This window comes from Amborella trichopoda, chromosome 12, assembly GCF_054954075.1.
Source record: "Amborella trichopoda isolate Santa Cruz 75 chromosome 12, AtrichopodaSantaCruz75HAP2 v2.0, whole genome shotgun sequence".
In the NCBI taxonomy this organism is placed as follows: Eukaryota; Viridiplantae; Streptophyta; class Magnoliopsida; order Amborellales; family Amborellaceae; genus Amborella; species Amborella trichopoda.
The window spans coordinates 16562945-16580452 of record NC_142347.1 but is presented as its reverse complement, the minus strand read 5'-3'; the positions used below and the strand labels follow the sequence as shown (position 1 = coordinate 16580452).

Sequence of the window (17508 nt, the reverse complement as noted above, 5' to 3'; positions counted from 1 at the left end):
TATGAGTTTTATTATTATTAATTTTTTAGCCATAATAGGGAGAGCGACTTCTCTCTCTCTTTCTTAAAATTTCTATTTTTTTCTCTCTCTTAAAATTTCTATCTATTACTTGAAGCCAAATACATGTAATTATAGTCTTTCTCTCTAAACAGGACGTTTATTTCTATTTTCTTTTAATTATTTTACATTCAATTTTATTTTATTTTATTTTTTATTTTTGTTTTATTGTTCATACAATTTCATGAAAGCATGTACCGACCTTTTAGAGAATGTAATTAGAATAAATGTCATTGAGATGGTGTCTTTAAGGCTTATGGTGCTTTTCTCTCTCTCAATAATACAATATGCAATTATTTAATATTTAATATCATATGTAATGCACATGCATAACATTAGTAGTACCTCTAATTATGGCTTATTAATATACTATAGTGTAAATAAGAAAATGATGAAATTAACGACTAATCAACCACATGCAGTAAATGTCGCAGACCACAAAACATCACGTCATCAACATGCATTCATGAGCCCCAAAGAGTTAAAGGTTCGCTTCACATAAAATTGAGAAACGCTCACCAAAAAAAGGACCTAAAAAAATAGTATGAACCCTTTATTACGGTATCATGACAGATATGAACAGTAGTCATCAATGACAATATAAATCTATACAAGCAGAATGGTTCAAAATGAAAATTATGCCAAAAACAGATTAAACAAATTATTTTGAAACACAATTCCAAAAAAGAAATAAAAGGTCCTTAATCCTTTTATTGGTGTACCATATATTGGTGATATCTTTCATAAACAATGTTGTGCACCATATATTGGTGATATCTGAATCATGAATGTTACACTGTTGCGATTTTGTGACTATGATGACGATGAACTCTTGATTCTGAGGTCTAAGTCACACTCATCGGATCCTAGTCCTATGCCAAATGCTGACGATGACGAAAAAGATGACAAGAATGGCTTCAAAGATTCATTAGAGACTTCTTCATTTGAAATGCTTTCCTGCCCATACTGCAAATCCACACAAAGTTACATGTCATATATTGGTTCCATTGAAGCATTTGGATACTACGGGTAAACTCTGGCAAAGGCTAAATTCTTCCTCGCCATGAATGTGTGTGTAAATTTAGGGGAATATAAATATGTCCAACCGGTATGACCAACTTCTTGTTTAGGGACAATTGTCTATGATAAAGTTATTTTTATCATGATTAACACTAACGGTGATAATCATCATCATCACCCGTGCTTTATCTAACCTCTTTAGAGTAGGCTGTTAATATTAATAATAATTTCAATTAATATCCCATTAAAATCATCCGTTTATATTCTATGCCATTGAATAGGGGCTCAACTCAGCTAGAGGACTCCCTCATTGGGCGATGCAAGTTACACGGTTGAGCAACAAAACCCCCAAAATAGTTTTACAAAAATTAAGAAATTTTGAAAAATAAAAAATTTATTAATAGTGAATTGGAACCTAAAACATCTTTAAAAAGTTAAAACAATGGTAAAAAAAAGTATAGAAACCATAAATTTAAAACGATCCAATTTACAGTTTAGGATACTTTAAGATACTTTAAATATACAGAAAAATAAAATAATAAAAACATGGTTATGACAAAAAAATACTTACTAATCCTGGATAAATGAATCTAGATCCTGCAAAAAAAATTTGTATAAAATATCTTTATTTTTCTATAACCGAATTAATTGAAAATAAGCTAAGATGATGATGATGATCTTTATTTTTCTATAGCGAACCCCAAATGATGATCTTTTTCTTGAAATTTTTAATACCCCAAGTTGAGGATGCTCGGCCTCCTCTAAGGACAAATAACTCGGAGTGGACTCGGCAAAGTCCGAGTACAGCGTTCTAAGCTTTCTGCATCACAAAACCTATAAAAGACGTTCTATAGAACTGCACGCGTGTGATCTTAAAGCGAAATTTGCAACTAGTGTTGGTAAAGAACCATGTAACAACTTACCTATAAATAGTTTTAAAATATTAATAAGGAATCTGGGGTGCAAGTTACAACAAAATAATCATAGATGTGTAAGTTAAAGATACTAAAATGGAAGGTGGTTTTCCCCATTTGAAATTTGGTATAAATTAGAAACTATTTGTCAGCTTTACCATGTTTAAAATTTACAACCTCTTTTGTACACTTAATTTCAATCATTCAAATCTAATTTTACTAATCTCTGTAAATCGTTAGTATATTAAAAGCTCGATAAATTATAGAATAAATTTTTCTTTGAAAAAGTTTATACAGAGCCGAGGCTCTAAACAATTAAATAAACTCCGCCTCAAAAATTTCACTAGAAAAGGTTGTTTCCTGCCCGAATATCATCAAATTGATCATCTCGACATCAAGATGCATGGACATGAGAAAAAAAATAGATTTGAAGGTTTGGAAATTGTGCATCTTGTAACGCATTTTTAGACAATCAATTTTCAAGATTTTCAAGTTTTAATAGATCTGTTCAATCTACACTATTTTTTATGCTTTAAAATTCATAATTAAATATGAAAAACTATTTTAAGGCTATCACAAAGATTTCTAATATTGAAACTACATTTCTCAATACTATTTGAAGGTGCGCTTTACTTTGATTGTTTAAAGCCTTGGCTCTATACAAACCACACCCTTATTTTTTTTGTTACAAAAATGTCACACTTATCATCGACCATTAGATTTGCAATCACACTAGTAGGGACGTGTCATTGACGTGTCATTAAAGTGATTAATATCTTTCTTATACCAAATATTAATAGTTTATAATATACAATCCAATAACTTCCCCCTACATAAACGTTTATATAAGAGCACCTCAAAAATTCATTAAAAGAGGTTGTTGCGATGGTGAAAAAACCTTCAATATGATCATTTCAACCTCAAAATGTATGGACATAATAATGATAATAAAAAGTTTTCAAGTATTGAAAATAGTGCATCTTATAATGTATTATCAAGACTGTCAATTTTCAAGATTTTCAAGTGTACATAGATTTGCTCAATCAATATTATTTTTGAACTTTAAAATTTATTATTGGAGATAAAAATAAGTTTTCAGGTCATCATAAAGATTTATAATATTAAATGATATTTTAGCACTATTAAAAAATACACCTTATTTTGATTGTTCAGAACCTCAGCCTTATACTAACCACACTCATAACTAAAACAAAATTCAAGTGCCAACTTAAACCATTCTTACCTTTGCTTTTTCCGATGAAGGTGAGTGGGAGAGAGGAGGAGGTGGTGGCAAAATGAATGGTTTCTCACTAAAACAAAATTCAAGTGCCAACTTAAACCATTCTTACCTTTGCTTCTTCCGATGATGGTGAGTGGGAGAGAGGAGGAGGAGGTGGTAAAATGAATGGTTTCTCAATGGAATCAGCCTCTGCCTTCCGCTTCTTGACCCCCATGGCATCATAAAACGTGTGTTCCTGCATCAATATATTACAATAAAGGAAAATTTATCAAAATAAACTAAGAGAAACATTTTAGTACCTATATCTTTTAATCTAATTTCAAATACTTAGAAAAATGCACGTCATATTGATTGACTTATTAGGGATAAATTTGGGGACAAATAAAGTTTTCATCGAATTCAATTTCATTGGCACAAGGGATATAAACCCTAAAACGAATATCAATTTTTTTTTTGACAATGATCTATATGAACATAGAAAATCTGCGATCATAGGTACCTATAACCATCCAATCTACTCGTGGATGGACGATGATGGAAGAGGGGACCCACCAGTGGTCCTGCTCTCAATCCAAGGCGATCCATCCATTCATTGAACGGTTACGTTATTCAAAGCAATCAATTTTCCATAGTCATGCGGAGTATAACAATGTACAACTTATCATGAATAAAGGAAAATTACGTCTTTGACCGTCATTATGTGATGGTCCAAAATATACAATATTTATACAGAGGTCATTGCCTCCATAATTTTTCATTTTTTTTTTCCAAGTTTGGCTTCTGTTTAATGTTTTAAATATAGGGCCGCATATTAAATTTATTTAATTTTATTTTATGACCACTTTAAACATTCAAAATTTGAAGTCTAAACTCAATTCGATCTTAGAAATATCGAACCATCTTAAACCTTCAAAATTTGATGTTCGGGCTGCATTAAATATTAAAAAAAAATTCAAAAATTAAAAGGACAATTGATGTTACAAAGTGGTCCGATTTAATCATTGGATCGGGGGGTAAATTTGTTAAAATATAAAAAAATTTGAAGGGTTAAAAACACCAGTACGGACATAAATATCCCAAACGAATAATCCATCCTTACCGCCCTGGTTCCGCAATCAGCATGGCGGCCATCGTTTTCCGTCTTCCATCCGCGCGAATAACGGCCCGAAATTTCGTTTGTCATTCGACTTGTGTTTATCGCAACGAAACTATCGCTAGGGCCGCAATTCAATGAACGATTCCGTTTTGTAGCTTGTCTCTGCGTGCCATTGAGACGGAAAACCAGAGAGAGAATGAGAGAGAGAGGTGAAAAGGGGCAAAAGAAACTGCATGTAGAGAGAGAGAGAGTACTGCGAAGTTGCAGAGCCTTATTGTTTCCTCAGTTAGGGGAAAGGGAGGGTGAAAAATTACACCAAGAGGGTGCACGTCGCCATTGCAACTGTTTAAAGTCGTTTTCTCACTGGTTTCTTGTCTTTTGCTCATCGTTGCGAAGTTGCAGAGTCTTCTTGTTTGCTTAGTTAGGTGAAAAGAAGGGTGAAAAATGGCAACAAAAGCATGCTCGTCGCCATTGCAATTATTTAGAGTCATTGCATCCTCAGTAGTTTCTTCTCTCGTGCTCATCATCTCGTCTGAATCGATCTCCATGAAATCATTGGAGGGTTTGTCCTGAGAAATAGCCACAGCAAATGAACTTGGAGTTTCTTGCAAGAATTTGAATCCAGAGAGAGAGAAAAAGAGAGATATGGGTACCATGTCCACAGGGCTAGGAGTTTTCTTTCCAATATGTACCAATCTTGGACACTTCCTGCAAAAACACTGAAAATTAGACACCAAACTTTCTGACTTAAATACTCTTTCAATTGAAAGACACCGCCTGAAACTCTGTAGCAGATTGATGGATTTTTTCTAAAAAACTTTAGCTTTTATTAAGCTTAATACCTAAAGTTGTGGTTTATGAACCATCCATTACTAATCAAGAGTTTGGGGAGACGTTTAAAGAAAAGAGAGTAGAAAGCAAAAGCAATGGATGTAGAGGAAAGAGGAGAGAGTAAAGAAGGGGGATGGTGTTACCAAGTCACCAAAGAAATCAAAGAATGGTAGTCTACTCCCTGTCCCACGAGAATCGCCTGATTCAATCTCTTCCATCCTCTCTCTTCAGTAAACAAGCGAAACACAACAGAAGAGAGAGAGAGGAGAAAGAAAGGGTGAGTGGAGGAAAGAGAAGAAGGAAATAAGTGGTGAACCAGAAGCGGAGAGAAAGTCATGGAAGAGAGGAGAGTATCAGAGATGGAAGAAAAGAGAAGAGAAGCTTCAAATAAATAGGCAGGAGATTGTGCGGAAACCTTGAAGGGGGTATAATACACCGATTTGTTGGGCGGGGGAGAGAGAAAGAGAAAGTAATAGAACCTCTTTGTTAGGGCAAAATTAGTGAGATCATTATTTCCCATTAATATTTCCTTAGAGGCCGTTTAGATACATGGAAACATATATTTTTGTTAAATATATAACTCGCGTAATACATTAATGTGTAATATATTATCTGCAAATGGATTGTTACAAAGAAATATGGGAAATGCATTAACAACCAAATATGAAAAATATGGCTATGTTTGTCTAACATGATTAGATTTTGCTTTCAACATGATAAGTCATTGGAATAATATGATTAGAATAACATGATTTTAGTATGATAAGCCTTATTTTTATTTATTTTTTATAGAAGTCTTTCAAATGTCTCTCTATATATAATTTCAAATAAGCAATAAATTTATTATACCAAAATCAAAATCTTTATAGTATAAGTTAAAAAATGGGAAGAAGTTTGATTAGAGATGGTTTGGAAGTTTGATCAATAAACTAGAAGGTTTGATAATTGCAGTAAAAAAATTTGAAGCATGGGTGGAGCCTAAAGAGATATCTTATTTCAATTGAGTTTTTACTAATCTCTTATGATGATTATGTTGTGTGAAATTTTTTATTATAATTGTGTTGTGTAATTTTTTATTAGTTTTATTTTTATATGAGCTGATGGCTTCAAATGAGGTACGATGCCCTTCAAATTTTATCATGGTATATAATTTTGCTCTAAAATATTATTAGGACTATCTCAAAATCTATTTTTAGATCTAATTATAAAATTTTAAATTTCAAAAATTGTTAAAATCAAGTAGATCTATAAACATATGAAAATCTTGAAAATAGGCGGTGTATATAATATGTTGTAAAATGCACTATTCTTGAGACTTAAAATCTTTTTATTTTTCAGTCATACATCTCGATGTTGAGATGATCAATCAAAGGGTTTTTCAACTTTAATACTATTTTTTCTGATGGATTTTTTACGGGCATCCGTAGTTCTACATTATAAGGCAGCATCCTTATATAAACTTTTTCCGTTTAAAAATAGGAAAAATTACATATATATCCATTATATTTGTTGTTATTACAAAAGTACCTTTTAATTTATGTTATTACAAATATATATGTTTTTTAAACTTCGTAACACTTTTTTTAAAAATATATTTTTAATTATTCAAAAACCGAAATTTAAGAAATTTCGAATTTTGAAAAACCGAATTTCACTGTTTGTGATCTTGGCCAAGTTAATTGGCCTCGGCCTATGTACCGACTTTTTATCAATATTATATAGCTTAAATATTTCAATTTGGGGATAAATTGGCTTTTTGGTTATCATGCATGCCTCTACACTTTCATGTCAAGGGTTTGAGTCCCCGCCATATGCAATCTAATTTTTTCAATAAAAAATTGATTTTTTTTATTTTATTAAAAAATCACAAAATGAAACCCGATCATGGAACATGTGGGATTTGATGTTTTTATTTTATTGAACAAGCACAAAAAAAAAAACCATCATGGAACAGGCGGGATTTGATATGCAATCTAACTTTTTTCAATAAAAATGGATGTTTTTTATTTTACTAAAAAAGCACAATAAAAACTCCATCATGGAACATGTGGGATTGGATATCCCAAACCTCTTAAAGAGGCCCGTATGCTTTTACCCAGTGGTTTAAAAAATGGATCGGTGCCCCGGATCGGGCACCCCCAAAACCCATCCAGATCAGTGAATCGGCAATTCAGATCAAGAAACGGCTGAATCGGTCAGATTTAGCCTTAAAAAAAAGATCCAAAAAAATTATTAAACTTCATTATAAATGTTGTTTTTTAGGAATCCAACAAGAAATGGGGGTACTCCATTAAGAACTTTCACTTTTTTTCATCAATATGCGAATATTAAGATGTTATTTCCCTGCATGAACTACTATTAACTTACATCACACAAAAGGAGAAGCATAGATTTATCATGGATAAAGTATATCATCATCCATGGACTACAATAAAGCATACAATTCATAAAATATGACCTAATAATAAAATGAAAGACGATATCATTCTTAATCTTGGTCACATTAGTGTCATTGATTAAATTCGTGTGTCAATCATTGACTCGATCTAAGAACGAATCATCCAAATTAGTGGGCACCTGACTATACCAAAATCTTTGAGTGTTAGTGTTTTATTGTGCTCCTAATCCAACATCCTCCAAGCAGGTCCATCCTTCATGCTCACCTACACTGTCGTGCTTGTCCCTAACCTCTTGTTGTTGGGACTTGGTATGTGAATAATTTGGTTAGGATAGGGTGACCTCAAAATCATCATCTCTCTCATTTTCCCTTATACTCCCTTCTCACTCTCCCTCATTAGGTGTAATACCACTGACATCTCCGACGAATTGTGGATATATTAATAGGCTGCTTCCTCTTTCACGCTGTTCATCAACTTCTTTAAGATCTTCCTCATCAATAGCCTCAAGGAACACTCTCTTGTACAACACTGACTCATCTTCCTCTACTGCCCATTCTTCTATTGTGTCTGTGATAAATATTGTGTCCAAGTCTATCGGCACGTAGTCTTTATGCTTCCTTCTTATTTGTCATTCTCGGAAGTTTAAGTTGTAATGAATGTAGACTAAAAGTAGCAGAACATGTCTGGGAGAGCACCTTGATTGCTACCCTCCTTAGGGGAGGTACGTCACTATCATATATCTCCCACCATTCAGTTGAATTAAAATGCAAAAAGCATTGTAAGAGCAAGAACAATTTATAAGATTAAAGATATGAAAGAACAAAATATTAGTTAGGGGTTAACCTGGATCCATCTCAGCTCAAGAATTCCTGGCAAGTCAAGTTCCGTAGGATCCTACAACATCCCTATACATAGAAAGCTAAACAAAATATTTTGTTTTAATGCATTAGTTGTTCCTCACAAATATAACAACTCAATGAAGTTATTACCCAAATATTAAATATTACCTACTGGATTGCCACTACTTGTTTTTGATGGCTTCTCTCCAGCCTGACAATAATGTATCTGACCCCTTCATAATCTTGTGGGGATGTTCAAGTGTCAAATAGAAAACTTTTGGGTTGAAGTAGTAACCTAGAAAATACATAGATAGAGAAATGTCATTTAAATTTTCATTAAAAAAATATTTTAGAATTAAACTGTCCAAGGATATAAATATATATGTACCTGCATAATGAATTGGACGGCCAAATTTGGTGTTCCACCTTCTATCTATAATTTCAATCACTTTACTAGCAAAACTATAGTTCTCCCTAATAGTTGATTTGGCCCTCTCAATACCTTCTTAAAGGATGACCATGGTATCTTTCTTGTCAGCATCCACCATTCTTAACACCGTGACCAAAGGGACAGTGACCTCTACGACACTGGAACACTGAGACCAAAACCTCCTATCTGTGACTATGCCCTCCGCTTTTAGCTCATTTCTGGACTTCGAGAGGCAGTCATTTGACTGCTCTTCGCTGGTAAACAATCTCTTTAATGCAGCTTGGAATTCCGAAATGGAGTCTACATCCCAGTAATCTGCCGCAAAGCATGTTATAGCAGGCCTGATTATCTCTTTTTTCTTAGATTGTTTTTTAAATAAAAATAAGATTTTAGAGTGCTTATATATAAATCTTGACACGAACCTCGCTGCCTCTAGAGTCTCCTTCACAATTTTGATCTCGTTGATCTCCTCTAACATAAGATCAATGTTGTGTGCAGCATACGCTGTCCATACTAGACGCTTCCTCTTATCCATTAACTTCTTACCCGCCGAAACATAAGCACCCACATTGTTCGTAATAAACTGGTATCTCTCACCTCCTCCACTATTTGGTCATATAGTCGTATAAAAAAATTTGCATTCTTCTTTTTCCTTGAGACGCCTTTGCTAGACAAAAAGGCTGTATCTTTTAGAGAATAGGCTAATAAGTTAAGATAATCTTTTTTATTAACTTTATTCAGCCAACCATCACTCATGAGAGTAATGCCTGTTCTTGGTCAACTCTATTTATATTCTTCAATTCACTTCCTAACTTCCTCCACCTCTTTATCCAAGATCGACCCATTAAGCTCATTTGTGGTCGGGGGACTTTGCCCCAGGTTCGACTCTTTGGATCGCATTGACCATAGGCGGGAAATATGGGCTATGGTTGCATCAAAGGGTATCCCTTTATCGTAGAACCATTTACCAACATATCTGCCCTATATGTTCCTTGTATCTTTCACCATGCTTTTGAGGGTCATCTGTAGTGACTTGGGCTTTGAGAGAAATGAGTCTATACAACCATGACTTGCAATATTGGTGCTTCTAGATAAGTCAGGAACAATTTCTTCAACGTCTGGTGTCTCTGGATATATATTGCCACCAATCCCTCCATACATATTCGAGCTGGGCCTGCCATACATGCTCGAGCTGCGCCCGTCATGCATGCTCGAGCTGCGCCCGCCATTCATGCTTGAGCTGGGCCCATCATGCATGCTTGGGCTGGGCCCACTATGCATGCCCATGTCATAACCACCAGGCATTCTAAACCCACTTTCTATATGGTATGTTTCATACAAGCTCATTCTTGTGGCTCTCTCCAAGTCAATGTTATGTTGCTCTTCTGGATCAATACCCCTTGATGGCGTATATAAGTCAGCTATCTCCTCATCCCTCCTCTGCTTTGCTACTTTTGTACCTTTGGTATCCTTGAGAATCACCACCATCTATTTTCTTACATTGCTAGGGACACCATTGTACGCAGAAACATATCCCTTAACCCATGTCAAGTGTTGCTTGAACCTATGTACCCCACTACTTATCACTTTTTTGCATTAATTACAATTAATTTTATTTTTTTATTGGGATCAAGTCTGACCCCATGTTGCCATGCAGGGTCTTCCCTGAATCTTGTCATGGTTCAACTGTTTTAATACGTAAATGGTTAAAAATGAACCTGACAATTGAACATGAAGAATAATCACTATGTATTGTGATAATGTGTAGGGGTAGTACATGAAGTTATCTTTGTTGTTCATGCAAAATACTTTTACTGACAAAAATATTTTAGTTCCTATTGGCAAAAATATTTTATTTATGCAACATTATAGATAAAAATAGTCTATATCAGCCACTACATATAGACAAAAAAATTTACAATGATATAGTATCAATAAAAAATATATTTACAGTAGTATAGTCATTCACAATGCCAGTACATATAGACTCGTTACAAATCTTCATTTTGACAAGCATGAATTGGTTCCTACTGAAAACAATTTTTATTTATGCAACATTATAGATAAAAAGAGTCAGTATAAGTCACACTTAGAATCAAGAAAAAAAATATTTACATTGATATATTATCAATAAAAAAATATTTACAATGATATAGTCATTCACAATGCCACTACTTGTAGACTCGCCACAAATCTTCATTTTGACAAGCAAGAATTAGATCGTACTTGCAAAAAAAATTTATTTATGCAATATTATAGGTGAAAAGAGTACGTATACGCCAAACTTTTAATCAAGGAAAAAAAAAAAAAATATACAATGATATAGTATCAATAAAAAATATATTTACAGTAGTATAGTCATTCACAATGCCACTACATATAGACTCGTCACAAATCTTCATTTTGACAAGCATAAATTAGTTCCTACTGGGAAAAAAAATTGTTTATGCACCATTATAGATAAAAAGAGTCTGTGTAAGTCATACCTAGAATCAAGAAAAAAAAATATTTACAATGATATAGTATCAACAAAATTTTTTTACAATGATATAACCGTTCACAATGCCACTACATGTAGACTCGCCACAAATCTTCATTTTGACAAGCATGAATTAGATCATACTGACAAAAAAAAGTATTTATGCAACATTTTAGGTGAAAATAGTATGTATAAGCCAAACTTAGAATCAAGAAAAAAAAATTACAATGATATAGAATCAATAAAAATAATAATACAATAATATAGTCATCCACAATGCCACTACATGTAGAGTTGCCACAATTAATATTTACAATGATATAGTCATTCACAATGCCACAAATAATATTTACAATGATATAGTAATTCAAGATATGTAATTATACAATATGTATCAAGAATATATACACATTTTATGTAACAACATACATTTTTTTGCATTAAAAATTTAACAATAAAATTGAAAAATACAAGTTAATTTCTCATGATAATCAAAACTTAGTCATGATTTTTCAGAAAATCATGTTTTTTCAAAAAAAATTGAAAAACACCAACAATCACGAAATTTCAAAAAACTGATCACCAAAATTTAGTTAATCACACAAATAACACCAATAATCGTCTGAATGATATTGTTTTCCTCAAAACCCCTTTGAAATCATGTACAATGATGCTCTAATTCGGCTGAAGATTTCAGTTTGACGGATTTTTGTACTCTTTTTCTAAAAACGCAGCCACAACTCCATTTCTTCAAAAAATCAAGCAATAAAAATTGGTCAATCCCACAAATTACATCCAAAATCATATGAAAAACAATATTAACTTAAAAAAACCTTCTGAAATAATTCATAATGGTACTTTAATTCTTGTAAAATTAATAGTATGGCAAAAAAAAGAAAGAAAAAACTTAACTGTTCTTCAGAAAACCGTGACTCAGATAAAAAATCCACCTCAAATCGAACAAAAAAGATAAAATGGGATACAATTTATGATCAATAACATTATAAAGAACCAAAACCCTATGATATGAAGAAAATATTTGCTAAAAATCGATTGGAATCGATTCAATGGCAAAAAAGAAGAAGCCCTTACCTGTTTTTCGGAAACCATGACTTCAAACCCAAATTTGATTTGTAATCGACCAAAATACTCGAAAATGGTATATAATTTATGCTTAATAACGCTATCAGGAGTAAGAACCCTCTTATTTGATAAAAAATAGTGTCCTATTTCATTTGCAATCCAACAAATGGTTGATAACCTAAAAACAATCGTGTTCTTCCCAAACCGATAATTTGTGATCTAAATTCGAGCTTTCAACTCAAATATAATGATCAATAAGGTTGAAAAGTGATAGCTAAATCCTGAAAGATTCGATCCAAAGCTTGCAAAATCCAATAATTGATAAACAAAGTCCAAATTTTGATGATTCTTCACACTTTATACTATTCACCGAGTCTTAAATAGTGACTCAGGCAGTTCACTGTAGCGAATCACCGGTTCTTCTCTAGAACTGGGAGACTCTACATTTTTTCTAGGAATCCACATGGGAAGACCGATTCCCGTGTCGACTTGAGCAAGTATGATACGACTCGCCGTTTTTTCAAACACTACTTTTACCAATACATTATTTGAGTAATAGTCATAGAAATAGGCATTGTATAATCTATTAGGAGCACGAGATTTGGACCAACTCTAGGGAAGGAAAAAATTGACTGCATTTTTAGAGAGAGAAGTTTCAGTTTTTCAAAAACCAAAAACAAATAAAATCGGTTTTTGAAAAACCAAAATTTTAATAATTTTGGTTTTTTTAAAATCGAAAATTTAATAAATTTTGGTTTTTCAAAAATCGAAAATCGGTAGTTTTGTCTTTTTGAAAAAAATTGTTATGTAATTCAAAAAACGGACCTATGAGTATTAAGCTTCTATATGACTTTCGGGGTTCATAAGACTAAGATCGGCTGACTCAGAGATTTGGGCCGGGTCCTTATTCTTGTTGTGCCGATTGGATTTGAGGTTAACCGCTATGTCTTGGAGGATTTCCTTTGACCTCCCTTGACTATTTAGGGTATTATGAACCTTATTAACCTATTGGCTCGTGACTTTTAAAGGGTGGCCTTGAAGGCGGCTTGGACGGCTAGGTTTGGTTCCATGCGGTTCGAGAGTCGGCTCACTGACATGAGTGTTATGGATGATTTGTGAGGGAGCACTGTGACGGTGCCTCTCAAACTGACCAGGTTCTCTAAATCTAGACTGAGCTGGGTCCATAGAGTTGGACGTTGGTCTGCCATGATCCTGGGTCATAATTCCTAGACTTGGTGAGATCTAGACTCAAAGCCTCATGATAGACCTACTATGTCTCTAGGGGCAAAACCCTAACAAAGATCTAGGCTAGGACTAGACTGAATGAAACCTGTTAGACTCAATAGGTTTTTGTTTGAACCCTGAACCAGGGTAAGCCTAGTCTAGCTCTAGAGGCTACTCTAAGCTTAGACCTATGCTAGAACCTAGACTAAGATCTAAATTAGATAGGTACGAGTCTCAGCTCAAACCAAGAGTGGGTTTGGGTTCAGACCAGGTGTGAACCTGGTTCGGACCTGGACTGAGCTGGGTGCAAGCCTAGACTTGGACCTAGAGGATTATGAAACTCAGATCGGGTGTGGACCCGGACTGGATCAAAGTTGGTTAAGGCACAAGCTCTAGGCTTGGACCAAGAGGGGGCCTTAGTTCGAATCTGGGTATGAACCTGGTTCGGACTTGGGCTAAGCTGAGTACAAACCTGGACTTGGACCCATTGAGTTTTGATGGTCAGCCCCGGTATGGCCCTTTACTGGATCAAGGATGAACTAAGAATGAGCCTTCGACTCAGACCAAGAGGGGACCTAGGTTCGGACTTGGGCTAAGCTGGGTACAGGCCTGGACTTGGACCTAGAGGGTTCAACTTGGACCAAAAGTGGGTCCAGACTAAGTTCAAAGATTAACCAACCATAGTAAGCAAGCAAGCACACGAAAAATTTTGACCTAATATTATAGGTAGGCTTGGCTTGAGAGTAGGTTCCTAACTATTGAAATGCAGCTAAGCTGATATAAGTCCCCACATAGGTTCTGACCTCCTGTTATAGGATGTTCACCAGGTCCTACTATACGTGGAGTTGCTTTGAGCCAAATGATTACGGAGGGGCACTCACAGTTAAAGTTATGCGAATCCCAACCGCCTCGACTCTCAAAGCTAGGTTCCCCTCACACCATTAATGCGGATTTTGGGGGTTTTCAAAATATTTGTTTGTTGGTTTCCCGGGCACTCCCGATCTGGTGTGTGCTGGAGTGTGTAAAGAAGCACACAATTAAAATAAAGTCAAGCACACAATTCACACAAAATAAGAAAGGAAATAAGAGAGTGCTCGGCACTGATCGTGCTTAGTGAGGTGCACTTTGAGGCGAAACTCGCTTGAAGCACAGTATAGATGGAGGGGTAAGTAACATGTAAGAAGGTAAGGTCAGAACAATGAGACCAGGCATTGTCCGTGCTAAGTCGAGCACGGCCCAAGTCGAGGGTAACTCGAATGGGACACGATTCAAGGAGGGTGCAAGAGCCCTCGATATATATTTACATATATATCTATTAATTGTTTATCCTATTTTTTTTTTATGGAACACAGTTAAACTAAGATGGTGAAAGCAGGGAAAACATGGTTTCAATAAAAATTAACAAACTAAAATAAAATAAAAAAAGTAAAAAACAGCACAGACCTATTTGAAGAAAAATATCTTTTTTATATTTTTTAAAAAAATGTTTTAAGCCAAGATTTGGTGAACAGAGAGCCAAAAGGCCCTGGAGCTGGCCTGTGGGGTCCCAGAAGTTTTTTGGACACTTGCAGTTGGGCGACACGAGTGGTGTCGCCCTTGCAGGGTGGGTGACACTGCCAATGCTACTCAAAACATTTATATATATATATATATATATATATATATATATTTATTTATTTATTTGTTTGTTTATTTTTATCTTGTTAAAATTAATGAATTAAGACTACTTTAAACTTGGAAGAAGAATGAAGAAAAAATTTATGATGAAATAAATTAAAACAGAGTAAACAGGAAAAAGTAGATATAAAAGATCAATATCAAGTAAAATATTTTTTTGGTATTTTTAAAAAAATTATTTTGCTCCGAAATGTTTTGATCAATCACAAGAGAATCCCAGGCTGCAAAATTTCAAAAAACTTTGACTTGGGAGACGAGGGGCACCCGAGGGCGTGTCACCCATAACTTGGGCGGCACAGCCCATGTCTCTTGGGCGGCACGACTTGTGTCGCCTGGGTGGCATGTCTCGTGTCGCCTGAGCGGAATGCCTCGTGTCTCACAAGGTAAACAGGGTTTTGGAGCATAGAAACCCTGGGTCCTTGTTGCAGCCGGGTTTTGGCCTTTTTGGATTGAAAACAGTGAAAAATAGTGAACAAAAAATCGTAATTTGGCGCTTGGATCAAGCTCAAAATGCCCCACGGTGGGCGCCAAAATGTTTATAATGAAAAATCTAACAGATCTTCTAATGAATATCTCTCGGATCTGACCCCTTAAACTGATAAACAATAAACGATTAAAATAATGTGGTAGAGATGGTGGGGCAAATCAAATTTAGATCTGAGGCTAGATCTGTCAGGAAACGAGGAGATCTGTTCTCAGATCTGTGCCAAAGAACCAAAAACAACCAAAACATGATTTTTAAGAAAATGAAAAATTAAAATAAGACGAAAATAATAAAGCAATAGAAATGAAATGGGAGGAAAAATGATACAGAACCGGGCCGGATAGCCCGGGCTCTCGAGCCTTCTAGCGTTCGCCTATATCAAAACCAGTCCTCTTTTGTCTCTCTGATCCGGATGTTAGCCAGCAAGTTTATTCAATATAGGGTGGTTGCGCCCTATGGATGGCTCCAAATGTCCCTTGTTCTAGGCTTTCTTTTGGCTTAAGGTTCGTCTCTGGAAGCTAGGGTTTCTCTTTGAATTTTTCTGAGGTTTCTATCTCTCTGAAGCTTTCTGATCTCTATCTTAGGGTTTTGCTCTCTATCCAGGGTTTTTCCCTCTCTCCCTCCTCCAAATGACCATGAAAAGTGGCATTATAGGGGTCAAATTCTGTTGGGAAGGATATGCACGTGTAACAAACAAATCCCTTGGTCAAAGATTCACATTTTGAGGGTCATGGATTTGGGTAGCACAAGTCGTGTCGCTTGGGCAGCACAAGTCGTATCGCTTGGGCGGCATGCCCTATGTCACCTAAGGCTGGGCAGCATGGGTCTTGTCGCCTGCGTGGCAAGCCCCTTGTCGCACACACAAATTTTGGTTCAAATTGAGATTTCTTACTTCTAGTGTGTTCCTCAGCCTCTTTTGAAGCGGTCAGAGAAAATTTGGGTCAAAACAGATTTTTTTAATGTTTAATGTTTTTTTTGGTAAAATAGGGCAATTGTAGGATGACTTCGGTGACACGCCCTGTGTCACCTGGCACGCCCTGTGTCGCCCAAACCAAAGATTTTCCAAATTGATATTTTGCAATTTGGATGTCTTTCTCTACCTCTTATGAAGCTCTCAGAGAAAAGTTAGGTCACAAAGGCTTTTTTTTACCATTTTTAATGATTTGTTTGGTAAAACAGGGCGTTTACAAAAATCTGGGTCAAAACAGGGTTTCTATAGGGTTCCGAGCAGGCAGACCGGTTCTGGGTCACAAGGTAGGTTGAGTGAACTATGGATTTGGGTTTACTAATTTAAGTGAGATCCTCAGGGTTCAGGAAACCATAAAATTTGCCAAATTTAAAATGGGATGTCTATAAGTGGTAAATGAGCATGATAATTTGGGGTAATTATTTAATGGGATATTTGATAGTGTTTGAGGATTGGGGTGTAATAGAAAGGGATGGTAAAATGAGCATGAGATGGGGAGCATGGGAATTGCACGGGGGATAGATGTGTATGAAGTGGGGGTGGTTCGTGAGAAAATCTCACGGTGAGGAGAGAGAAATACACGGACAGATGGAGGGATGCGTGCATGTGTGAGAGAGGATGGCATGCGTGAGGGAAACGTGTGCGGGAAGGTGTGAAGAGGAGAGAGAGAAGAATGAGAGGAGGAGATAGAAATGTGTGCATGGTAGAAATGCGCACGCAAGGGGTGAGGCACGTACATGAGGTGTGGAGGAGAGAGAGAAAAATGAG

The 17508-nt window shown here is 35.3% G+C and overlaps 1 protein-coding gene across 7 annotated transcripts; it reads right to left on the bottom strand.

Moving 5' to 3' along the window:
- Window positions 1-584: 584 nt before the first annotated feature.
- On the bottom strand, window positions 585-16403 carry LOC18439063 (uncharacterized). Of its 7 annotated transcripts, none has more exons than XM_088854634.1 (7): window positions 8565-10692; window positions 8401-8476; window positions 4981-5035; window positions 4582-4896; window positions 4331-4489; window positions 3341-3466; window positions 585-1023 (listed from the first exon to the last, which is right to left on the bottom strand). In XM_088854634.1, exons 3-7 carry the CDS (start codon window positions 4981-4983, stop codon window positions 871-873), a joined length of 756 nt encoding a protein of 251 aa, XP_088710760.1. In that variant the 5' UTR covers window positions 4984-5035; window positions 8401-8476; window positions 8565-10692; the 3' UTR covers window positions 585-870. The 7 variants fall into 7 exon arrangements, with proteins under 7 accessions (XP_088710760.1, XP_088710759.1, XP_088710761.1 ...); XM_088854633.1 differs by having other exon boundaries at window positions 8401-8691; window positions 8785-10692; XM_088854635.1 differs by having other exon boundaries at window positions 8401-9141; window positions 9249-10692.
- Window positions 16404-17508: the final 1105 nt, after the last annotated feature.

Coding starts and splice junctions, on each gene's coding strand:
- LOC18439063 (XM_011626913.3), bottom strand. CDS start 5,678: ATGGGAAATAATGATCTCACTAATTTTGCCCTAACAAAGAGGTTCTAT. Junction 5,036..5,301: donor TTGATTTCTTTGGTGACTTG/GTAACACCATCC, acceptor GTGTTTTTGCAG/GAAGTGTCCAAGATTGGTAC. Junction 4,490..4,581: donor TAAGGCTCTGCAACTTCGCA/GTACTCTCTCTC, acceptor AATGGCACGCAG/AGACAAGCTACAAAACGGAA.